This window comes from Pelecanus crispus, chromosome 5, assembly GCF_030463565.1.
Source record: "Pelecanus crispus isolate bPelCri1 chromosome 5, bPelCri1.pri, whole genome shotgun sequence".
NCBI lineage: Eukaryota > Metazoa > Chordata > Aves > Pelecaniformes > Pelecanidae > Pelecanus > Pelecanus crispus.
In genome coordinates, this window is record NC_134647.1 from 27,451,312 (window position 1) to 27,478,103 (window position 26,792).

General features: G+C 38.2%; 1 protein-coding gene across 3 annotated transcripts in view; it reads right to left on the reverse strand.

Annotated features, from left to right (window-relative positions):
• Positions 1-26,792, reverse strand: part of ZNF385B (zinc finger protein 385B) — a 143,967-nt gene that overhangs the window by 39,524 nt on the left and 77,651 nt on the right. The window contains exons 2-4 of one of the 3 annotated variants that reach the window (XM_075710996.1): positions 21,458-21,469; positions 18,188-18,343; positions 10,173-10,186 (exon numbers count right to left, since the gene is read on the reverse strand). In XM_075710996.1, coding sequence (XP_075567111.1) covers positions 10,173-10,186; positions 18,188-18,343; positions 21,458-21,469 — 182 coding nt within the window. The remainder of the gene's footprint in view (positions 1-10,172; positions 10,187-18,187; positions 18,344-21,457; positions 21,470-26,792) is intronic. The other 2 variants (XM_075710995.1, XM_075710994.1) reach the window with 2 other exon arrangements.

A 26,792-nucleotide genomic window follows, 5' to 3' on the forward strand; every position in this document is an offset into this window, starting at 1 on the left:
TGGACCAGATGACTTCTGAGGTCCCTTTCAACCCACATTGTCCTATGAGCATCTCATGCCCGTGTGGTCCTCCATTCTTATTTAAGATGAGAAATGGATTCTGAAGAGGAATGGCAAAAAATGGCAGACTACAAGAACAGATAAGTGCTCATTTCCCAACCCTGTTTTTAAATTAGCACAGGAGAAAAGAGCTCAATTTGTTATAAAGTTATATTTTTCTGAAGCTTGCTTTGCAGTCTCAGTGATTTTCTTTTTTCCTTTACAGTACTACTTGAAGAAATCAAACCTGGCTGTTTAATCATGGATGGTACACGTCACATATTTGATACTAAGCTGACTTACAAAAGGAAAAGAAAAAAGTTGAAGTTACTGATTCGTTAGTTAAAAAACAGTAAAATAGCTGCTTCCAGACTTTCTAAACCTGAGGATAAAGATTGTAATTTTCCCTTTCTATTTACGCTTCCACAGAAACCTGCACTAATGAGGATTTTCTCCACATATATGCACATGCACAAATACAAAAATTCAAGAAAAACATATTGCATCATACCTGCCTAAGACGACATTCTCCGATAATCTATTACCTAACATTAAACACTTACTTAACAATTTTTTTGGACTAGAGCTACATAGGTCTCTTGCTACATTCCTTTTAAACCAAATGCATGGTTTTGAAAAAGTCATTGCTAACAAATTTTCTGGAGAGATTATATAATTTTTATCAGCTTTTGCCATTAAATACTGTATTTCATTGCCATAGGGGTACCATATTCAGAAAATTACAAAAGTAAAACCACCTTGTCTGGAATGAACTGCTGAATTATTAAATGGCACCACAATGTTCTTACAATGAATGTGATAAAGTAAAAAAAAAAACCCTAAAATAAATATCCTTATTTCCTGTTTCCTCTGTTTCTAGAATATAGTGATGGTCCAAAGTTTAAAAGCTTAAAATAGAACAAAAAAAAATTGATTTCTGACTTGTACTATTTACTGCATCATCCTGCATATCACAATTATACATGCAGATTAAAAGTTTTTTGAGCGTCCATTTTATAATAGATATGCCAGTCAATATATATTATTACATTTATAATATACATTAAAAGATTGCTGTATCGTTAGGGAATAGCTTTTTTTTTTTCCCCCTTAAATGAAAGATATGTTTTGCTTTTCAACTTAACTACTAATTGTTAGGTCAGGTAATCTAGAACAAAAGACTAATGCTGAAAAGTACCTCAACCATTTGAAGTGTCTGAGATCGGTGAAAAGAAATAGCAAAAACACCCACTAGCGTCTGCAGTCCCGTTTAAAAAAATAAAAAGGCAAAAAGAAGCAGTGATCAATGATTCCTCTGTGCATTCCAGATAACAATCCACAGTGCTAGCGTTAGGCAATTCAGTTCAAAACCATACAATGCAGACTATGCACAAAGTCCCAGTTTCAAACAGATGTAGCAGCACAAGGACAAACTCTCACAAATAATACAGCTCATGCTGCCTCCAGAAAGTACCATTCAGGATCCTCAGGAGAACGGTTAATGATCCTTCCCAAACCAGAGCCCCGCATGTAGTCTGGTCATGATTAGAATTCAAGAAGTGCAACATTAACAATTAATAGGTTTTAAATATATCAGAAACTGGGGTGGATTACAGCATGCTGGAAAAATAAAATAGTATCTCTCTGTTAGATTAATGCTGCAGGGTAAACTGATCTCAGATTACCACACAAAATTATCCTCTTCATTGCAGGTAGGGAGGGAGTAGGAAAAAAGGAGAGAGTAATTTATTGACATATATATTGGGAAATGACGCAGCAAACTTTGCCCAGCGGGGAACACTGGTATTTAAAAACCAGTTCTATAAAACAAAACAACAGAAGCTAACAGCTACCACAAATGCAAATAAAAATCTGCACTATGCTGTTTATGCTATAGGAAGAATTAATAAAGCATTCACAGTGCTCTGGTAGCCACAACTAAGTTTAAAAACCTTTTAGTCTTGTTCTCCTATCACCATTAGTTTAGTAAAAAGTTAAATTTAAAAATGTCTTTCCAGTAAAGTTGAAGATACTATCTTCTTGCAACAAGTCTCCTTAAAACCACCTGAACTATCAAAGTGAGCAAGGATTAAGTCTGGACAGGTTTCAGCAGGAATCTACTACTAATTCTTCTATTTCCCGATTTCAGAATATGCAAACATGAGAAATACTCTACAACTACTGAGACTGGCGACAATGACTTTGAAAGCACTTAAAAAATGCAAATGTAGCAACAGACAACCCAAAAGCATAGAACTACTGAACTCTACTGAAGCTCCATCTAGCCTATCGCTTTATCCCCCAAAACAATCATATGTTGTTATCAAGAGAACAATGGCAGCAGCACAAACATATATAATATTTCGCCCGACTATTTTCACAAGGTCCACATATTTTTCCCACCAGAAATTTTCCAGAGCCAGGTGTCTTCTGTGGATTTGGTAAATCTCAGTGACTTTCTCTTGCACAGTAACCCCTTGAACTGACGTAAAACGTTACCTCCACTCTTTGCAGTGAGTTCCAATGCCTACAATCTGCTATGTCAAGAAACAATTCTTTTTTAAGTGTAGCTCCATGCAACTCAATTTTATAACACCTGTACCACATCCCAAGTTATTTCTGTGTTGCTCAGTCATTCTGTGCATGGAAACTATTCCATTCCTTTGACCATGCTTGTAGCCTTTCTCCGTTCTACCACAATTTAACAAATCCAATCAAATATTTTGAAGACATGGACAGAAACCATATATAATACTCGGGGTGGATCAGTACTAAATTGAGCTGGTGTTTTCATGGAATCACTATTATAAACCTGAGATCTTACTCCCAAGTGTTAATGGCCAATTCATAGCACATTACTTTCTATGTGAAATTTTGTGAAGTTTTCCTTGCATGTGCATCACTTTAATTTTATCTAGATGGAACTTCACCAACCATTGTCTGGTTTCTCAGTCTCACTAAGGTCTTTCACAATGTTTTGGTCTTTCTTTGTCCTCACTACCTTGGAGAACTTCACCATTAGCAAACTTCCTCAGCTCACCTCGCAAGTTATCTTTTTGGCATGTAAGGATCCTCTTATGCCAATTTAGTTTTCTTAAAAACCTTTGCCAAGGGGTTTTGTAAAAACCCTTTTGGTAATTAAAAATATGTCAATTAAAACACCCTTACTCACATGTTTTTTGACCACTGTAAACAGGTTTGTAAAGAAGGATTTGTCTTTAAAAAGGAATTATGTTGACACTTTACAGGCAGTTTACAGTGTGAGGTGTCCTCTTATACTGTTCTTATTGCGGTTTCTATTAATTTGCCTGGCAAAAACATGCCACCCCAAAACTTACATTCCCTATGGAATGGGTTTTAAAAACTTGCATCCTGTTTGCCACCTGTCAGTCCTCTGGTACAAAACCAGTTTTATATGAGCTGTTACACATTATCATCAGTAACTAAAAAAATTCATCCTTGAAGTCCCTTATAACTCTTGCTACGAGAAACTCTCCCTGCCCTGCTGTATGTCATGGTACCACAGATTCTTCTGGTGCCTTCTGGGAACTGAACCAGACTACTAAGAGACATCAAAGCAGGCATAGGAAGGAGAAAAAAAACTGAGCAAGTGCATCAGGAAACTCCTTCGGTGAAACTGAAGTTCTGCTTATTTAAAAAGATCTCTTTACACATAGCAGACAGTACAAACACCAATTTGTGAGCCTCAGAAATAAATTGCACTGATCCTCTCAAGAGGTAACTTGCTGCAAACAGAAAGGTTAGGTATCATTTCTAAGCCTTTTGTTTAAATGAGGTGACACTACATTGCAAGAAAAGCTGCTTTTTGTGATGCTGGAAATCTAGAATATTTGTATTCGTTTTTGCTCAGGTGCAACCTCCAGTTTAAAAGTTTGGATAAACCCAGGCGCTTATCTAAGTTGAAGCTTTTGGTGCTTGCCTAGTATCCAGGGCTAAATTGCTGGTTACACATCTGAGCTAGTGATAGTGCACTGATTTACATTTGCCATTTCTACCTAATGACCTAATTTCTAAGCTTTCATTCTCTTCCTGATCTGCTTAGCTACTGAAGCACACTAAGCAAGCATCATACACGCTATTGCTACTACTCCAACAAAAATCCACACCCAAAAGCTCTGTCTTCTTGTAACAGCAGCACAACCTTAAATCCGAGTAAGGTTTAAAATTGTGACTGGGAATTTACGCCTTCAGTTCAGTTACCTCTCATCATGATGTAACGCTTGGGTCAAATCTAGAGTTGCCTGTTCGAGAAGCACTTGTAAACAGAATATTGGTAAGTGGGTATAAGAGATTTAGCTGAGTATCACTTAACCACTGGGCATTAAGAAGCTTCTGAAAAAACACTGAGAGTGGCCCTGCGGCATACTGTGTTGTTTTACTCTAATAAAGCAAAATTTTAAACCGTATATGGAACAAACTGATAATATAATCCAGTTTTTCCCTCTGGCAACCAAAGGGAGAAAACAGTGGCATACATAAACTACCGATGCAGGGGCAGCATCTAAATTAAGTTCTGGGATTTTTTTAAACCGCTGGATAACACGCCTTATTTGTGTGCTATGATGATGATAATGTAAGTAGGCAAACAGCAACAAACATCCTGTAGATCAGATCCTTTCAACATCCTTCTAGATCAGAAGGCCTACATGAACTTGTCCTGTGTTTCAGCTCCAGTTGTCAGGAAAGCCAAGCACACTGCCACTCTGGAGAATGACTATATGCTGAAGCTTATCATAACTTCTGCCATATATACACAGCCTCCTACCACAACTGTACATGTTATGATGACTAAAGTAGTGACAAGTGAATACACATACTCAACAGAGCACATAGTTAAAATACCCAGCATAAAATCAGAAACATTAACATTGTGATGCAGTATTTGGCACTCTTGGCCAATGCAAACTAGCAAGAATCTGTTATCTCCGTGTTCATGCTGCTTTTGTCCCAACAGGGAACATATTTCTCATTTGGCTAATGCTAAGTGTAATTTACTGTTCAAATGAATGCTATACTATTATACATCTCCTTGCTTATTTTGCATCACCAGGGACACTTGAGTCAGCTCTACCAGTGGAGCTCTAGCTGAATGGAGGTTGTAGCGAGGTGGGTGTTGGTCTCTTCTCCCAAGTAACAAGTGATACGATGAGAGGAAATGGCCCCAAGTTGCGCCAGGGGAGGTTTAGATTGGATATTAGGAAAAATTTCTTCACTGGAAGCGTTATCAAGCATTGGAACAGTGTCGTGGTTTAGCCCCAGCCAGCAACTAAGCACCACGCAGCCGCTCGCTCACTCCCCCTACCCCGATGGGATGGGGGAGAGAATCAGAGGAATAAGAGTAAGATAAGAACAGTTTAATAATTGAAATAAAGTAAAATAGTAATGATAATAATAAAACAATACAATAATTATAATAATAATATACAAAGCAAGTGATGCACAATGCAATTGTTCACCACCTGCTGACCGGTACCCAGACAGTTCCCGAGCAGCGATCGCTGCTCCCCGGCCAACCCCCCCCCCCCCAGTTTATATACTGAGCATGACGTCATATGGTATGGAATAGCCCTTTGGGCAGTTTGGGTCAGCTGTCCTGGCTGTGCCCCCTCCCAGTTTCTTGTGCACCTGGCAGAGCATGGGAAGCTGAAAAGTCCTTGACTAGTGTAAGCACTGCTTAGCAACAACTAAAACATCAGTGTGTTATCACGGTTATTCTCATACTAAATCCAAAACACAGCACTCTATCAGCTACTAGGAAGAAAATTAACTCTATCCCAGCCAAAACCAGGACAAACAGGCTGCCCAGGGAAGCGGTTGAGTCACAGCTCTGAAGGTATTTAAAAGACATGTAGATGTGGTGCTTAGGGACACAGTTTAGTGGTAGATTTGGTAGTGTTAGGTTTACAGTTGGACTCGATGATCTTAAAGGTCTTTTCCAACCTAAATGATTCTATGATTCTACGATGCGCACAACTTCCTTTTTTTTTGTGGGAATGCCGTCAATACTCCCCATGTATTGGCCCTCCTTGACTAGCGCAGAGCGTGTCCCCACAGAGATGTATTTCTGTATGGTGAACTTGCAGTTCTCTAAACACTACCTCCCCACGCCTCTATCTCTATGCTGTTCACAACATTTTGGGGTTTGAAAAACCAGATAGATGTAAATGGCCAATAACCAAGCCAGGGGAGCGCTTCTGTCAGATTCCCAGCAGCTGATTCAGGGACTTGTGCAAATGTTTAATTAGAACAGAAAAAATAATTAATTTACAACATTATAGCATTTTTTACCATAATCCTGTGGTCTAACTGAGGATTGCTTTAATCACATTTTGTTGTTTAACAGGCTCTCTTAATGTACTTACACATAGCACATTTGCATAGAGCATGAAATCTGGATCTCATTGAAATCAAACCCAACCACACTCAGGTTGCAACAAGACCACTTTTTTTTTTTTTTTTTTTAAATTCTGAGTAGATGTCTTTCTCCAAGTGTAGAAAGACATAAGCATCCACTAAGAAAGAAGTCATACCACGGAGACTAACATCTCCCTCCCCTCCCACATGGTTCCCAAAATACAATAACATTGTACTCCGAAGGCAAACCTCTCTGATTGCAACTTCTCACTGTGTTTTTCTCTCCCCCCTTGATCAATTTGACAGCAAGCTCCAGCTTCCCTACGGAAAACAGTGGCTGTGACAGCTGTGACCCTCCACACACTACTACTAGTCAGTGAAATCATCCCAAAGGTGTTTTAAAACAAAACAAAAATCTTGCTGTAATTCTCCTGCTAACATGTTAGATACTACAGTTATCCATGAAGAGTTGTTGAAATAACAGTGAGTACTTAAAAATAAAAAAGGAAAGATACACCTTTGGAGTGTACACTTCTACTTCATTTTTAGTACAAGACAAAGGGCACCCAGAGCTGGGAACAACCTTTTATGCCTTAAAAGAGGTGAAATATTAATAAATTCAGCTTCTTCATTTTCCTTTCAAAGATTAAGGTTTAGCTAATTTTGTTTTTATAAATTCCACATTATTTCTGTTAACAGAGTTGCAGTTGCTGGAATCCCAGACTTGGGAGACTGATTTGCTGTCTCCAGCCACTCCCTCCCTACTTTTTTGTCCAGTCCTGTGGCATAATGCAGAGCCACTTGGTGTGCTACCCTCTTGCATGTTTCCCTTTTAAAGTCCAGCTTGCATGGAAAAATGAAAAAGTGGATGACTCACTCTCTGTGTCTGTATCTGCAATCACACAGAATAGTGAAAGTGGTATCTACAGCAATTTACAGGTTTGTTTTAGGTGAGAAGGAACCATTACGTCTGATTTCCTGAAAAAGGCACGACACAATTTCATGCACTGGAGAGTTTCAGCCCTTCCTTTTATGATGTCCAATAATTTGTGGTCAACCAAGAGCCTAAATTTTTGGCGAAACACCTCCTCAACACCTTGATTTAAGTTTCCAACTAAGATAAATTTATAACATCACTGGGGAAGCAATGCTAATAATAAATTATTCTCACAGTTAGAATCCACATCTTACAATGTCTATTATAAACCACTTGATCTAGTTGTGCTTCACTATTAAAGGTCACCCTAACCTCAGATACCTTCTGAATGTGTAGGCATTTGTACACTGCCATCAGGTCAGCTCTTAACTTTCTCTTTGATAAACCAAATAAATTCCTTAAGCCTCTTGCTATAAAAGCCTTGATTCATTTGGTAGGTTTTCTCTCTTTCAGATTTTCAATGCCATTGAAACATAGGTACTAAAAGTTAGAACAATATGCTCAAATACACTTTCTCTTTACCTACTTAACTACTTTTTTTTTGTTGTTTTAACAAGAAATACATTAATCTTATTGCCTCAGCATCAAATTGGGAAGCACAGCCCTAAATCTTTACTGACATGCCCATTTATCCCTCTTGCGTGCTAGCACAAATAATTTCACCATCACACATCCTTCTCTATCTTAGGATGTGTTCTGGTCCAGCCTGGGAGAGGGAGCTGGCTGAAATACAACCAAACTGGGAATCTTACATTGAAGTGAAGACTGCTTTCAGTAGGGTTTTCACTTAGAAAGTCTCATTTGCAAGACTGTCGGACGAAGCTCAGGAGGCCAAGGATGAATCCCAGCCTTCTCAGTGGAATTTTGTTTCTCCTAAACCAGTCCAAAATAGTGGTTTAGACCAACATAAGCAAAAAGAAAAACATTCTACACTGTCCAACTGAAATAAAATCAGGGTTTTTCTAATATTTTGCTCTTCTGTCCTCCTCCAGTTCTGCACTTCTCTAGCTTAAATCAAGAAACTCTGATATTTAAAAACAAAATACATCAGGTAAATAATTCTCATCTCTCCGTACCCCTCTCTTCTCCCCGTATAATGTGATATGATTAAGGCACAGAGATCAAAAGAGAGAAAACACCTTTTAATTATTTTTCACTATTATTTTTTCAGTGCTGGGAATATTTCCTCTGCCCTTCCTTCCCTTCACCCATGGACATATTTACTGCATGTTAAAAATAATCTCTGGTTTAGAAAATCATAACTAGGAGAGCCTTAGAAAAAGTGTTCTAAAAATTAAATACCACTGCTGTTTTAGAAACTATCATGTAAAAGATTATTAAAATTTAATATTTGATTCCTGTAGAAAGACTTAACCCAAAGAAAGAACGAATCAGTAAGACACCACAGCAAAAAAAAAAAAAATTCTGAATCTGGTCTCAGTTTCTTATAAGGCTTATTCTCAAGTGAGGATATAAATACATAAAAGGATTGTGTTTGTAATGTGAACACCAACAATAGATTTAAAAGTTATGATAGAAAAATGTCAAATTTTCAGACAAGATTGGAGATTTTTGTAGGTGAAATAAAGAAACAGAAAGCTGCTGAAAATGTTTTGGAATAAAAGAGAATTCCCCCCAAGCAAATGGAGAATGAGGAAAAAAACAAGTTCTGAGGTTTAATGCTTTTTTTTTTTTTTTATACTAAACTGAACCAGCTTTAAGTAATCAGCAGCTTCTTTTATTAATCCATCCAGATTACTCCTCTATCATAGTACAAGACTCTGTATCTGTAAGATGAACTTTTAGGACCATGACAGACCAAACCTGAGAAAAAGAACAAAGTCAAGTACAAACCCAATGGTTAAACTAATACTTAAGGAATATGACATCTTCCTTTCCCTTTGTGGCTCTGCTAGCTCACAAGTTTAACTGTACATGAGTCACATCACCTAGGCCTTATATTATTCATTTGTAAAATGGGGATAAAAATACTTGCAACCCCACAAAAAGGCTGAAAGGTCTAAATAACATGTTTACAACTCTTCAGAATTGTCTGATGGAAGATGCTATATAACTACTATTTATTATTAAGGTTGCTGTCATTCAGAACACTTGGCTGTGTTCAGCTAAACAAAAAAACACTACGAAAAACATCTTGCCTGCAGATCCACCAAAAAATAAAAACATAGTACAGTTTGAGACTTGATGAAAATCAAACCAATAACATACTCTGAGAGCAAAGCTATTCTTGTTACACTACACTATTACCATCTGACAGTAAAATAATATGAATAGGTAAAATAATATGAAAAATTACCTTTCAGTAGAATTGTGCCAAAAGACTCAAGCCTAGGAGTTTGTAGACAGAAACACAGCTTAGATAATATGTGGGGTAAACAAGATTCCTGATTTTTGCTTTCATCTTTGAGATGGTCATTAGATATGACCCTTTTCTTTTGAAGGGCCTGCTCTAAGTTTTGCTGAGTTTTCTTGTTCCCAGCCTGCTCCAGAACACCAACACCACAAAGATGATTGGTATTTCATTAGATAGATTTGAATTTCCTCTCAAGTTCTGAATATGCAAAGAGAGGTTAGGGACAAATTCATGGCCTTGATTAATTCTGGGAACAGGAGAGAATAAAGACACAGGAAGCCTAGTCTTCTGAAATGAATTAATATTTTCACATACTAAAAAAAAAAAAAAATCTAAAAAGAGGATAAATTCTATATGTGTGTATATATACCTTTGAATATAAATGTATAAAATGACTGAATATAAATGAGAAGCAAATCAGAACTGAGAATTGCATAAGTATGTTACCTGACAGTTGTAATCTACTCTTCACAGTAAGGAAGGAATAATAGGCTTTCTTCATTTAAAAATCAATAATGATGTTTCTGGTTTGGGGTGGTTGGTTTTTTTTTTTTTTTTGATCACACACTACACAAACAGCCTTTAAAATGCTTTTGATTAAAAAGTGCTGTATTTAGATATGAATCTTTAAAGGAACAATCAATTTCTATTTAAATCTGTCCTGAAACTTAATGTCGTATCAAAGCCTGTTGAGTTTGGTGTGTGTGGGGGGGGTTGGTGGTTTTTCTTTTTTTTTTTCTTTAAATCTAAGTAAATGAGACATAAATCAAGGTATAAATCTGTCTCTTCTAAGAAATACATGAGCAAGAAATGTGATCCTCTTTCCCTATTGTTAACTTGGGGAAGCAGCTGAAGTTCGTGGTAACTCTACTGTAAGACCAGACAGACCGAATACAGAGAAGACAGGTTTGAAAGGCACAGATCTTCAAATCAGGCCAGCCTTACTCTGGTAGTTGAAATTAGCCGGTCAGTGCTTCAAACCTGTGTATCATTGGTTTTCAGGTATGCTAAAGAAAGGTAAGTTTCACACTATGACTTTAAATTGCCATAGAGTACTTTTAAATTGTCATAAAATTGCCTGTATCTAGGTTAAAAGACCAGTAGCTATATCCACATTCAGAAAGAGTACAACAAGAATTAATTCTTAGCTACATTCTTATCATTTATTAATTAATAATTACTGCAGTAATTCTTAGTTTCTCATGGAACAATGTGACGAAGGTCTAAGGGAGGGCAGGAAAGCCACCCACGTACAGCCAGCATGCTGTAAAAGCAGCCACTTCTGTATTCATCAGACACGTGGATAATTTAGATTTCTCTAAACGTGCTCTAGAATTTTGCTTAGAACAAGACTTATAATTAGAAACTAGCAAAACCTTTATAAGCACAGCAGTGCAACATGTGCCATTTGTCTTAAACTACAATTTTGTAACTGCTTGCTCTGAGGGGAGATGTTTTCCTCACAGTCTATTTGCAAAACATCCTTCAGTGGTCTAATTCCAAAAATATTTATGGCTAACAACCCTCTCCCTCTAACCAGCTTCCTTGTGTCATGAACATATTGCTAACTTGAGAAGAAAGCAATTCAATGAAGATAAAGGCTTCTCAGGTTTTCCCTATGCTGACCAGTAAAAGAAATAAATACTGTTGAAGTGTCAGAGAGACCAACTCCAAGCTTTCTGTAAAGACAGAGATAAAACACGTAGCCAAGGAACAGATTTTCTGGAGGACTCAGCAAATGGTAGGATTTGTATGCAGAAACTATATTTCTTTACAGAATTAGGCTGATGACCTAATTACTTGTATGCATAACAATAGAAGAAGTAGTGCGGCAATTTAGGAACCATTTCTCAAAAACCACACTGTGGACACTGAGCTCCTGTGATTTCTGTTTCTCAGCATTGCATGTCAGTGCACTTTCTCCTTAGAGACAGGGTTCCCTATTTGGCTGCTGATCTGGGAACTGAGAGGAGGAAGCTTATTCATCCCATACCTGTTAGAGAAAATACAACGTAACAGGAAACTTTAAACAATAATTAATGTTTGAAGAGATTCTCCCTTAAAGCCAGTCTGTATTATTTTAAGTAAGATTTTTTCCTGAGTATAATATGTAGTAAAGACTAGAAACAAGGCAGAAAAGTACTTATTTAGGCTCACCTATTTAACAAAGAGTTGCTCTTTGAAGAGACTCCTGACAGGAACTAGGGAACCTGCATCTTTATGTTAAAATACCACAAACTGTAAAAGCTGTCAAAGATTGATTGACAATTCCCTGCTTTTGGCAGCCATGTTTTTGTTCTTCCTTATCTAATGCTGTGTATCTTACCAGGTGTTTGCTTCAAGCTCAATCTTTTTTGAAAGTTTCAGCAGAAATGGCTCAAGTATTCTGTGGGAAAATACACCACCTTAAGTAAGTATTTTTCAGGGCCTCCAAAGGCTGAGAAGAATTTTTCCAAAAACTGCTGCCACAGCTGAAAGAGGTCTCTGCTGGTTTGCATCAAAGCCATAGAAAGACAAGGAGGAATTCCTGGCTTGGTACAAAAAGCCTAAGGACACAAGAAAAAGGTACTACAGGAAACTGAAAAGAGGAAGACATGGAGGGTAAAGGGACTCTGCAGCCAGGTACTGTGAGAAGAGAGTCAGAGGAGAAAGCAAAGACTAGCCACAGAGCAGAGGACTGTGCTGCCAGAATTTGGGCTTTATTATGTGGTTCCTGAACTTCTGCTTTCCTCACCTGTAAATATCTGGGAAAACACCTATTTATTCTCTTTTATTCCCTTTATAAAAGGTAACAGGATGATTCCTCATGTTGTAGTTTGGGTGATTCTGGCTATGACTTGGAAAACACAAACTATTATACCCATAATAACTAAAAGTGAAATAGGAATGTTTTTAAGTGCTTGACACAGGAATAGAAGGCAAACCTGAAGTGCCTTTTGTGCCTGCCTGCATGACTATAAAAAAGGGTATAAAATGCCTGTAAGAAAAAAAAATCTTGCCATTTCTTGATTAAAAAAACAACCAAAAAACCCCAAACAAAATACCCAGCTACCCCACAAAACACCTCTTCTTCTAAGCTAATTGGTTAAATTTCCTTTCTGTGCTCTTAGTTAGTGAGTGTAAAGTACAGCTCTTACAAAACTTCACCTGCTCTCTGGAGCAGAGTGTTTCAGAGGGAGAGGAGCAGAGCAGGTCACTCCCCTCCACCACTTCACAAAAGGGAAAAGGGGAAATCAGAGCACATGAGCAGGCTACTTCAGTAAAGAGGACCATGGATAATGGGCTGGCAACATCCAGTTGGCTGCATCTGTAATTTGCTCCTCCTGTATACAATCCTGAGCTCCAGAGCATACTTTGGCACTGCAGCAGGGCATTAAGTGGCTGAATTCAGACCCTGCTAAGGAAACAGCAAGCTCCCGAACCGCGGCACCGTGCCAAATGCAGAAGAGGCACTTGGCGCAGAGGGGCGAGGGAAGCTGGCAATACAAGTGCCCTGAGCTCTTATCTGCAGACCTCCGCTTCTGCCTTGGCTGATTACTGGGCCCTTCAAATGAGAACTAGATAGGTAGCAAACAAAAATGAGGGACATAATTGAAAATGCAGAAGAGGAAAGAGCAAATTAGTTCCTCCCAGTAGTTGTCTTGGGGGTAGGCCAGGGATACTTAGTCCAGCAAGCTTAATGCTGGAGAAGAGACAGAGATCTCTGACTAAGTTACTAGTCAGCTCCTCTTTCCCTTCCTGTAGCCCATTCCAGCTGGCTCACCTTCACTGGCAGATGTAGAATACTTCTGGTCCACTTTGCAAGGGGACTGAGGGAACTCTAATATAAAGAATCAGCATAAGCCTACTTAAAGAGAAATAGACACTGATGCAGTAACTAGGCCACATTAACTTGTGTGTCCTCTAAAATATGAAGGTATGAACCAGCATTTAGAAACCAATCATGGGCTAGTTAGATGGAAAATATTTCACTAATGTGAAAGCTACAAGAGATGCTATAATCTTTGATTACCCCTGAGGCCATAACAAACTCAGAAGGAAGCATATGAATTGCTGATTATTTTCTATGATGATAGAATCTGAGAAGTCGCTGATACTGCTTTTGTGCGCACTGACAGGTCCTTGGCTGTACAGCTTTGACTAAATTTGAATCATGTAGTGCTGCTCTCATTTCAGGACAAGGTAGAACGCACTGGAGTTTTGAGATTTTTTTTCTGGGGAGTATACATCCTTTATAGGGACATGCAGACAGTGATCATTAAGTTTGCCTTGCAAGATAAATCCTGGCTTTCAGCCACTTTAGCACACACATCATAGAATCATAGAATCGTTTAGGTTGGAAAAGACCTTTAAGATCATCCAGTCCAACCATTAACCTACACTACCAAGTCTACTCAAAGCCAATCAAGGGTAGACTAGACTAAAAGTCTATCTAAAAGTCTAAAAGACTAAAAAGTCTAAGAAAGTCTAAAAGACTAAAAGTCTAAAAGGTTATCATGATAACCTTCCACGATGTGATCACACAGTGTCCTTTCTTCATTTGGTCCACAAGATGGATGACATGAGACAAAGAATCGGGGACGTGCAGAGAAAGAATGGTACACAAGGTGAAGCTGTGTCATGGAAGCCAGCGAGTGCAAAATTCAAGATTACCTTATAATAAATGCACAATGGGGAGCACAGTAATCTTAACTCTGATGTCCACTGACTTTATGCACTTAACTTTGAAGTCTTACAGATCTTTAAATGTAATCAATATGCAACATGTTATATGTTAAGGAATCATCAAAGTCATTTTAGCATGCTAAAAAAGAGCTCTGCTTAAACAATACCTTTTGTATACATCCATTCAAAATTGGAGGTACCAATTTGGGAAGTTCCTATAATGCTGTCTCTCATTCTGCTATAAACAAGAACATTTTAAGTAATACCAGCCAAGAATTTGATTCAAGCTATGTGTTTCAGACAGCGGGGTATGAGTAACTGAGCAAGAGCTTTTAGAACTTGACGCCAGGACAAATATGATGACACCTTTGGATCCGCTGCTGCAGCACTTCTGAGAGAGGGTTTGTCCTTCTGTGCAGCAACTCAGGTTCAGGCTGTGACAGTGCCTGTCCTGTTCTGACAAAACTATTTGCTGGTGCTGTGAAAAGGCCAGGGAAGAGAGCACCTATTCTGCAATACCTCTCTTCCTGGAATCCTTCATTCTGCCCTTAGAAGATCCCTTTTTAGCTGATGTGTTGAAAAAAAAAAGGCACCCTTACTGAGGAATAAAGGCATGTATCCAAGAAGTTAGTGCAATCATTCCCCAATTATTTTTTTCCTATATAATAAGCAAGTCCTAAAGAACAAAGACAAACTTAATTGGGGCATGAATTGATAAGTTTTATACATACATCCACAGCATTTTTAGAACTATTGATGTTTTTAGAAGAAACAGAAGGGAGGCATTTTAAACTAAATCACACAATTCTGTCAAGAAAATAAGATACACCTGGGGTAGGCATTTCTTTTAGAAAAATCAGGGTCTGCTCAGTGGTTGATTTGCAAGTACCCCATGTGGAGAGAAGCAAGTGATCAGAACACTTTCACAAACGAAATGGGAACACTGATGTTTCATCTGGATCATCACAGATGTTTTCAGAATTTAAAACTGTCACAATTAACTAGATAAGAAAGGGTTTACCCCAGATTTTAAATAGATTTCCATAAATAAGAGTTCTTTTGGAAACACTGTAGGGGGTGTTCCTTTAAACATGTTTGTAGTTAATACATTTTACCTTGTTTTTCCTGCCATGGTAGTTACTGTATCAAGCTCCTAAGCAGAAACTTTTCTTTTTTTCAGGCCATTAAGTTAGAAACTACCTCCTGGCAAGGTTTAGAAAAATGTTTCTATATCTGACTGCCATTGAAAATGAACAGATGGATCCAAAGAAGTTTTTTCTTCAGACCACATTTCTTTTTGCCACCTTCAGCGAACACACGCAAGCCCTGGCACGTGGTGCAGGGTCCCCTCAGTCCTACTGAAGGCAGAGACTGAGCACTGCACACTAGAGGTTTCACTGTCTACAGTCTTTGACAAGTCCTCTTGTGAGTGAAGTGCATAGATTTCCTGATTGATCCATAAGGCAAATGATGGGTTTTTTTAGGGGAAGGGACAAAAATCTCTTCTAGTATTCTGTTTCTGCACAAGATGAAAAATTATGGCACTTTGGATGACACATACATTATGGGTCAACTGGATTTAGCTTCTACTCAGTCAAACTTGATCTTCTGGAAAAAGGCTTTTTAAAAACTTTTACATACTCCCAGCAGCACTTTACAGTGAAGAAGAAAAAAAGATTATATATACACAAACACAGAAATCTACATTTGCAAAGGTTGTGTTAAGTTAGAAAGAAATGAAGTGCATGACCACTGGCGTTCACTGTGCCTTTCAGTAGATAACCATGAATGATTTAGTTTTCCAATGAGCTTTAAAGTCCATTGTAAAAGACTGTTAGGGAAAATCAATACTTGCAAGATAAATGGCAAAGTCTGTGAATTATAGTACTGAAACACTGTTCTCAAAAAAGAGAGTTTAAACATGCAGTGTCTGTGGTGCATAGCAGCATGATTTTATATAATTATGAAGAATTCCAAGGGAGGAAGTAGACACTGAGTCAACAGTATTTGCTGATTACCCCAGGCCCCTCTTTTTTAATAAAAGCCACAGAAGTTTGGAGAGGAATGACAGGTGTGAAGGATAAACACTGTGGGAATTAGGCAAACTGAGTGTAACCCAGATAAATGTAAGCTAGCGTACATAGGCAAAAACAGTCTAAATATCCAAATCTAGAGCCTACTGCAACTCAGAAATTCAACAATACCACCAGTAAGCAAATAAAATTGGTTGACTACAACTACAGCATCCCTAACAAAAGATTCTCTGAGTCTTTACATACTGTTCTGTGAAAAAACTCAACTATAAAACCAGTAAAACTGGAAAGCAGACAAATCAGTAACAAATAAGATTCTCAAAAGTATTAGAAAGGGGATGGAAAATGAATATGAATTGCATCATGCCTAGAAGATGAGAATGACATACTGCTTTCTTAAAATTGTGCTGAGTTTTGGTCCTGCACTTTAAACATACCTGGACTTTTAAAAATCTTTTATCTCTTTGTACACATGCACGTATATCCCCCCCAATCTACACACATGCACATCCCCACATCTCCCTCATAAACGCACAATTTTCACATATACATTTTGCAATGAATTAGTAATATTTGCTACTGTTTATAATATACATTGGGCTGCTCATTTGGAAGAAGCTGGCTGATACGTTACCTCATAACCATCCCACAGCATGGCATGCCGTAGCACAAGGCCTGTCAGCAAGATGTATTTCCAAGTCATGAAGAAAAAAAAAAAATCCTCTTGCTGTTTTAACTTCAGACAGAAGGTGAGTTTGCGAAAGGAAACACTTGGCAGTGGTTCAGTCGATCACTGCCTGGTGGTGGTGACACTGCTTCCCTTTCCACCCCCCCTCCCCCAATTACAGTGACAAGTGCGATGCTGTACAGTTCAGGCAATGGTCATGTACGAAGAGATCGTATTCGCTGACTTGGCAGAAATGACCCAGAGCAGTTTCCTTCCTGTTGCTATTAGCTTACCATTTGCCGACTCGTTCCATGCTGAATTACCTCCACACATGGAAACCTGAGTGGCAACATGCAAAATATTGGCTTTGGTGTACTCAATGCATTTAAGATAATAGTTAATTAAACAAATTATAAAGTGTGATAGCAAAAAAGCATTTTTATAACATTCAGAACCATTTTATGAGCTGTTAAAGAAGTGAGAACTTTAAAGAAGAGAGTATTTTTGTTATTGCTGCTCTGATAAACATGGAGAACTACAGAAGCATTGAGCATTATTTTGGCAATAATATTTTTTTGGCAAAAACCCAAGATGCCTTACCATAAACTAAAAGTAGCAGGTTCACATTTTTCACATGGGCTGGCTGTGCAATTTTACATTTTATTGTTATTATACAGGATTAGCAAGATCCTCCAGTTGCTTCACTGGCTATAATAGACAGCTTGATTCAAGTCAGTGGAAGATCTAGGCCTTACCTGTCATACCTGTTTTTCCATTAGTTTTTCCTTTTTCCTTTTTTACAGCACATGGAAATGCACATGCCCAAGCAAACGCTCAAAATGATTCTATCACTCATCAAATCTCTATCTTGGGGTTTTTTTTCAGTGTGCAAACACCACCCCAACAGACCAAGTTAAAAAAGAATTGGCCCCAGTCACAGTGAGAAGGCTGGGTACCACTCAGTCCTTTGCACAAGGGAACAGCAACCACCACAACACAGACAAAAAGGGTTCTCTAAAATTGTGTCAGCAATGCACTGTTTTAAGGCAGCTTCAATACTGGATATTAGAACCAGCCTGGAAATCATACACTGAAACTAAATGTGAAAACACCTTTACTTACTGTGTTAAAATTTGGGAAGAATCCAACAGCAGTGCTGCTGTCCACAGGGAAGGACATAAAGGGTTTGATATCCAGGGAAGGCTGCATCATCAAGGTAGGTGTGCGCACAAGGGTGGGAAGTGTAGTAGTGCCTGCCAAGAGCAAACAAAACCAGGAATTCATAGCATTCTCCTTTCCACACCACATCCAGTATAGCTATCTCTTGCTGACACAACCACCAAGAGCAAATAATACAGGGAGGTAATAAAGTGGCTCTGTAGGAGTTAATATCATTAAAAGAAACCTATTTCCACACACTACAGATGAGGCAGAGCACTTTCCTATGACCATGGATACTCAGACGCTGAAGAGGAGACATATGGTATATAAATCACACTGGCAGGTAGAATAAATCCTTTCTAAAGCTGAAAAATTCTTCGGTGCCAAAAAGGCCAGGATGGGTGCCCATGAAAGTCAGATGCTTTTGCAATTCATGGTTGCCTATTAGATCAGCTAGCACAGACAATACATGCAAGCTGAAATGCAGAGGTTTGTTTCCAAATAGTGAGCTGCATGTTTATTTTTTCCTCTTCTGACAGCATCTGTAACTATCAGGTGCTGCACAAACATAATTTCACCTAACATTGAAAAAAATGCTTTCTGCTTTACAGTGCAAGGCAAATATCAGAAAACAGACAACAATTAAATAATCAGCTAGCACATAAACGAACACAACTCTTTACATGCAATGCAAACTAGCATTTTCTTAATTGGAACCCAGATCTTTCTCTCCAAGCAAGAGCTTTGTAGAAATCTACATGCTGAAATTCTTTCTGTATACACTTGAGAATCATTCCCCAGCAAGACCCCGAAGGAATGGGAAAGCACAGATGTCCAAATATACATTTTTAACTAGCTATCTGCCCTATTCACACAACAGTGTGCCTAGTACACAGCTTCCAGCTATGCCCGTGGGAGTATTTTTTTTTTCCTGAAATCATACAAAATAGATTTCAAATAAAATTTCCCTCATTGAAATAAAAAATGTAAAAAAAAAAATCTCAGTTCCCCCTTCCTCAGTTGAATAAATAATTCAACACCTACTGGAGCAGGCACTGGAACACAAGTGCCCCACACCTCTAAAAGAGGGTAAGTCACTCTGCCTCTCCTTACTCTGCCAGAGTTTCTCCATAATTACTTCCTTCTCCCACTCACTGGTGGCCAGCACATGAGCCGGGAGCATAACAGTCCTCTTAGGAGTTTCTCTCATCTCCAGCAGAGCTGACACAATACCTAAGCTTTTGCTCACAGAAGTTGTCTGAGCTTTTTAAACCCAGTTAGGAAGGGGGAGTGGCGGGAGAAAAGTAAACAAGCAATTTTCCCTCTCTTCTCCCATGAAATCAAATCATTTGCATCTACTTGCAAGATGCCAGGTAATCCATATGGGCTGCCTGAGTACCACCAGTCTTCCATTAAGGGACCTCCCTTTCTCCCTGCTAAGGACAGGCAAAATTGAAGGCAAAACAGAAATTTTCCTCCTTTTCATCTCATCATCCTGCCTTCACAGACACAATTTCAAACCCATCTTACAGTATCCAAGAGGAAAGCTGAGTTCGGAAGCCAGATGGGGCTCCATGGATTTTTTGGACGACCAAACACTTATAACTAGCCCTGAGCTCAATTTTGTAGATGCTGGAGAGACAGTCATTCTGATCACAGCTGCAGCACACTAAGCATTGTATTATGGTCAAGCAGATGAATAGCAAGCTATAATCTGTTCTCTGTTTCTTCTATAGGAAAAGGGTGATGACTGCAGAAAGATGGGTCATTTACAACTATGGAGAGCGAACTGTTGAACACCATCCCAACTGAGGTGCACAGCTTGAAAAGAAAAATATGCTTGAGACACTTTACCAGAGTATTTTCTCCCCTCTTCTACCTCAATACTTTTATAAATGTAAGGTTTGTTTCTGTGTAAGCCCATGAAACCCATTGACAGTTGTGCTTAATTAACTGTAAGTCAAAGCTTATTCAAGTGGAGTCACAAACATCAGGCTATAGTTTCTTCTTCATATCCGTAACGAAAAAATGCATCCATAGGAAAGCAGTGGCTCTATCCAAAGGAAGTATCTTCAACTGCAAAAATTATGATTATTTCTACTAGCTGTTTCTGAAACAGTAGATTTACATAATTTGGATTTCAGGGTTGTATTCAAACAGCAGCTATGTTGTATTCAATTACCTAAAGTCCATAAAGTGCCATCATCAATCTAACTTCTACAAGTTTCTCTTTGAAGTTCACAAGCAATTAAAGATCCATAAAGTTAAAAAAAGACCTGTTTTCTCTCTACATATACATACTTCAATGACGCTATGGTTACATATTTTAGCACAATTTTACAGAAAAAAATATAACAGAATAGAGTTAAATTGCCACTGACATTTAAAATCAGAGTTAAGCTAGGTTTCTGATCCTGTCCTTAACCAAGGTATAGAAAGCATCTGACGTAAAAGTTTTAAAAACTAAAAAACAACTAGCATCCTCCTGCAAACAATGCAATCTTCTTTGTACTCCTTGGCTGAGTACAGATCATTTCATGCAACAAAGACATTTGAAATCTGCCTGCAGTTTTGAAGTCCATGGTGTTTCTCCTGCCAGAGTAATACATGACTAGTAGACTAGGATACATTTGGAGTCTGTACAGAATAGAAAACATACACACCTACGAGACTGATTAGTGGAGGCATTAATAATAAGAGATTTGTTCACTTCTGTTTGCCAGTTTACTACTTCAACTATTGCCAATCAAATACCAGTGACCCTGTTTGACTGAAATTTGATTTTCAGACCCACCTTTGAGAGCCTCTGGAAGAATGATGAGATAAAGATGACCTAAACTACAAGCAGAAGCACTTCAGGACAAAATCATCAAATCAAACGGAACAAGGCACAGTTTTACACTGGCATTGCTCCCAAAGGTCAAATAGATTGTCGCCACCACTCCACCAAATCTGTATGCAGACCTGAGCTAAGCAGGAATACTGGCACAAGAAAGATGTAGCTGACAAGCTTCATTATCTTCATATGTTTACCATTTCATTAGCATTTTAGTGATAAAAACAACATGTCAAGCACAGATTGCTTTAAACTACTTGTAAATCTTTGGCTTAAATATAACTATCTTTCCTGTAAATTCATTTGCTTATTTCAGCTTCATAATGTTTAAACACTATTTTACCTTTGTAACTTCAATTTTGACTCCCACAGCAGGAGTTACCTATGTACTGGAGATGCAAGCAGCAGACTGACTTTGCCAAGATGCACTGATCCACACTGGTCCCTTTTACCCTTGTCTGAGAGTAGGAAAACAGGTTTTCATCTGAGCAGATGATCCAAAATGTCTCATTTTATTAAAAGTTTTTCTTCCTTCTATGCATGTTTATCTGAAAAACAAGGTCCTGTGTAACAGGCACTGTTCCTCTAGCCACGTACACTGCAACACACTGTGCCGCTGATATTTTTGCAAAATTTATGAAAGGTTGTCATCTTTACCCAAATTTGATCTGTCTCTAACAAAAAAGGCGTGCAATTAATAGATTAAGCAGTGAAAGTGACATTTTTGGAGCAATTAGAAAGTCTTGTACTGGTCACTCCTGTGGCAAGAGGAGTCCCAGGGGCCAGTGAGACATGCTTTACCCAGGAGCCAGAAAAGGGGCAGATGACACAGGGACTTGAGGAGTCTCTATCAACACCACCTCCCCCCGCTCCCTGCCCTGCTCTTTTGCAGCATCACAGAAAAACTGCAGAAGCCAAGACTGGCAAGATCACAGTTTTGGCAGAGGCAATCACAGTTAACTTTCGCCATGGTTAACAGTCACTGCTCATCTTTTTCAGGTAAGAGTGGTGTCAAGTTCAGTCAAATCTAAGCACACAATTTCTCCCTTTGTACCTTCCTGAAAACTATTTGTGAAAATATTACTTCCAGGGTTTTCTCCCGAAGTGCTTTTCTTTATCACTGACAAACACACAAAAAAAATGGTAACACCTGCACATTAATTCCTCTGATTTGGGTTAATATTAGACCATTACGCAAAAACAACCTCAATTCCATCACAAAACTTACTCATCTAAAACACATTTTCTGAACAATTTCAGCATACTTAAAGAAATTAATTACTTTCCAGACTTGAAAGCACGCTCTTCCAAAGTCTTCATTAAGGGCAACTATAGAGAAATCTAAAGCCATACTAAAGTTTCTCCCCTTTTTCTATTACCTAAAGATGCTACTACAATGTTTCAATCCTCAGATCCAAGGAAGCAGTCCACACTCAAACCAAGAGCAGTGGAAAAGTAACTAAAGTGCTATTAGACCTCAATAAAAGTATTCAGTTGACAAATTTCTGTGAACTGGACAATCTACATCCACCCCAGATTGCACATGGTTGCCTTTGTTTTAACTTGTGCCATGGATAGTATTTGGGAAAGCTTCAAGGGACCTCATTTGAGTTATCAACACCCACTACTGCTTACGCAAGTTCCACTGAAGAATTTTCAGTTTAGGGACAGGCTGTGCTGGCTTTTTCATCCCTGAATTGTCTGACCATTTTCAGTTATGAGGTACCTTTTCTTTCTACACCAATGTAGAGTAGTCTCATCTGGCCAGGGAACAGTGGTAGATGGGATGGGTGAGATCTGGGCTTTCTCATCCCTTGACCTTTTTAGCGCAGTGTTTTTCAGACACTGCTTGAGCCAACAGTATCCCTTCAATCAATGGTGGATGACAAGTTCTCCCTTTCGTTTTGTCCACGTTGGCTGAAGTCGTTATGGACTGCACTAACCTACACACAGCCACCCTGCCTTTAGACCTCATACTGTCATCTCTATTTTCAGCATTTTCCTTCAGAGCTCCAGAAGATGGAAGATCAGGCAGGACATGTTTGAAACAGCTCCCTGGTAAGATTCTGAGATACTTCTGCATCTGTTCATCTATAAGCTTTTTCTGAGACTCTACAGCTTTCAGTACAATTTATTAATTTGTCAGTGGAAGTTCTGAACATTGTCAGAAATATTTACTTCAGCATGTAGCTCAAAACCAGTTTTATAAACAGGTGAGAGCCAGAGGCTAACCTAGGCTTTCATACTGAATAAAACTCTCTTCAGCTCTATTGACTATGCCTTGGGGGGGGGGGGGGGGGAACCAAAACAAAAACCAACCAAACAAAAAACCTCCACCAACACCCCCCCCAACAAACTTGCCCAACACTTTCCTACACTTGCTTACATGCAGCTGTGTGGGAAAATTGGCACAATGCAATTATGTTTATAACCCCACCCACCTAACTACAGAAAGGCACCCCATAAAAAAATTAATAGCTTTCTTCCCTTATATCTGATGCCCCATTGCATCATACCTAGACATACCTGCTTTCATTACAAATTTTTTTCCCCATAAATGAAAGGTAAAATCAATCCCTTGCAAGTTACTACATTTTGTAGTTTAGGTATTTACATGACATTAGCCCCTGAGATCTTTCCCAAAACTTAATGTAATTATTAGTCTTTTCTCCTCCTCAGTATAATCAGTTTACAGGATTCAGAAATTTTCTGATTTTGTTTCTTTAGTTATGGCTATACATGAGTATTACTCATGTGTTTCTGTTTATGCCTAAGACAAACTACTAAAAACAAGTTAAGTGCAAGTAAAGTAATTCTGAGTTTCTGAACAGCAGGTGTTGATATCAAAATGCTTAAGGAAAAAGCTATTCTAGAAGTATTCCATTAATAATACTCATGGATGTGAATGTTAAGACATTCTCCCCTCTTAAATAAAAAGCAATGTGAATAAAGATAGCATTTTAGTAGATTTTTTTTTTTCAGAATTCACTCAGCAGAACAAACATTGCTTCCTTATAATAGGGTATTATGATAAATGAGTCTTAACGATATCCATAGAGATTCCAGTCTGTCAAAAGTAAAGTAGTCAAGGAGAGAAAAGACCGTTCCTTCAACAGATTTTCCCAAATGGCAAATTAACATGATCTTAAGAGGTAACTCACTATCTAGGCAACGTAACTTATTTTTAAATATAACTTGAAGCAGAAGCCCAGCTTACATGAGACATGGCACAGCCCCCAGCTGACAATAGGAAAAATGCTAAGAACTTCTTTGCCCCAGGGCACCGTACAAACTAACTCACTAATGAATGAGGATGCAGATCCTTTGGGAGTTGATGTGATTACCACCAGAGCTATGGTTACACACTCATCTTTTACACCTTAGAGACTGCACTGAATTCATACCTCTTAAACATTAGTTTAATGTCAGACCTTCCATTGACTTTTTAACTGATTTAAACAGCCCATCCATGTTTGGCAATTAAAAATGGGTAAATCCTCAAAGATGTGGGTTTTTTCAGAAGCCACAAGCAAAGGCAGCAAGAACTGGTGTAGAGCTTACAGCTACTCAACAGCATTAAACAAGAACTACTCTGTGTAACACTCATAAGACAAGTGATAAGAAAGCACTGGTCCAGGTCTAGCCTTCCATAGCAGCATATGGATACAAAATAACATGCCAAATATTTTTTGCACTCCATTCTGAGTTTATTTTTTTCAGTAGGTGTTTCAGCAAACGCAGAAGTATTTGATGCAACTTCACTGCAACTTACAACTTATCTGTATGTTGTACAGTTTAAACTCTTTGTGCTCAAGAATGACTTATCTAAAAAAACATGTCAGATTATGAAAATAATTCTCTCCCTACAAATTAAAACATGATTTCCAGTATGCTTGAGCATGAAGTTAGTACTTCTGTTATTATCCATCTAGAAATAAATGTTCTATGAAGGTGTGCTAACAGAATTCCATATTATCCTTTTGTATAAAATCAGATACTGTGAAATGAGGTATTTCTACATTTCAAATACATGTAGGATTCCACCAACTAGGTCAATACCAAAAATAAATTGAAATCTGGTGCTGCTGAAATGAATGAAAGCTCTGGCATTTAATCAATCCAAAAAGTCAACCATCACTTACTTAATATTAATAATTATATAAAGCCCATTTACAATCAGAAAAGAAGCGTAGCTATATATTGCATGTACTCCACATAGGAATTCTAAAAATAAAAACATAAACCTACTTGTACTTACAAGTAAGCAAATCTTCATTAGATCAGACCTTTCCTCACTCAAATACTAGGGGCTGACTTGGAATTACTTTAACTTCCATGAATTGTTAATACTCCTCTACCTATCTAATAGTTTTCCAGCTCCAATGTCTTCTGACTGAAGGATGTTCATTAAAAAAAAAAAATGTAGACTATAGATCATAAATACTATGCATATACTTGATATGAAGACAATCACGGAAAAGCCGATATTGACAACCTCTATTATAATAGTATTAATATTCAAAAGAATTGTGTCAATATTTATTTCCTTAATCTCTACATTTACTACATCAAAATTATGGAGAAGAAATAATGACATTTATCGGGGGGGGGCAGCGAGAGTAGAGGCATAACAATAAGAAACTGGAATTTCAGTATTTTAGAGACAAATACATCAAAACACTAATCAAGAAAAATCTCATTCTTCTTGCAGTTGTACTACATTTCTAATAGTTTGCAATAACAACAGGAATCCCCGTAGGTTTTGTCTAGAAGATACCAGAACAGATGGAGTGGGAAGAGAAGTCCAATAATTAGAAGTGGAACAGGTTATCATGCATTTTCCTTAAATAACTGTGTTACAATTGCCTGATCATAACATTTGGAAGAGCCCTGTCCCCCCTGGATTTGCAGAACGTGTGACCCACACCCCTGTCCTCTTTCTCCTTCAGCCATCACTCTTGTGTTCTTGCGGCTGAGAAAGGGCTTGCACACCTGCACAACACACAGCCTAAATTTTACAGCAATTGTGCTACACTGTTCCACATATTTTTTTGGCAGTATTTATATTCTCAAGTCAAGTGAACTCCAGAAGTGCTATATTAATATCAAAGCATGTTTGTCAGCACTGGCTCTTTGTCAAGTCTAAGCAATTAAATAAATTAAGGAACATCCTTCACTATTTTTAGAAGAAACATGCTGGCTGCAGTACAACTGCAATTTGCTATTATCTATAGGTAGTATGGAAATATTTGTCATTAGTTTCTTAAAAGAGCTAATTCTGTAGACTTCTAAAGCAACCAAGACAATTTGTTTGACGGGAAAGCAGAGTGGCATGCTATAGCTTAACACCATCAAGCTTACTGATAAGCTGGATTTTATTCTAACCAAACAGTGGCAACTATTAATAAATACAACTCTCCCGCCTGCATTAAAGTCACTGGAGCTTTGCAGTCTATCCCAGTTTCTTTTTCTCAGAATCTCCTGGCTTGCTCAAGCCTCTCCCTCTGGTATCCACAGCCCGAGCAAGCAGCTCTGCCCCCTCCTCTGTTCTTATCTGCTTCTAGGAAATGCTGCTTTGGAGTTGGTTTTGCTTTGAAGTTTTCCAAGTATGACAGAAAAAAACAGCTGTGCCTTTTTCAGTCCTCTATTCTCTTGCCATCTGCACTAATGGAGATCTTTCTGAAAACCTGAGGATCCTTTTTCTT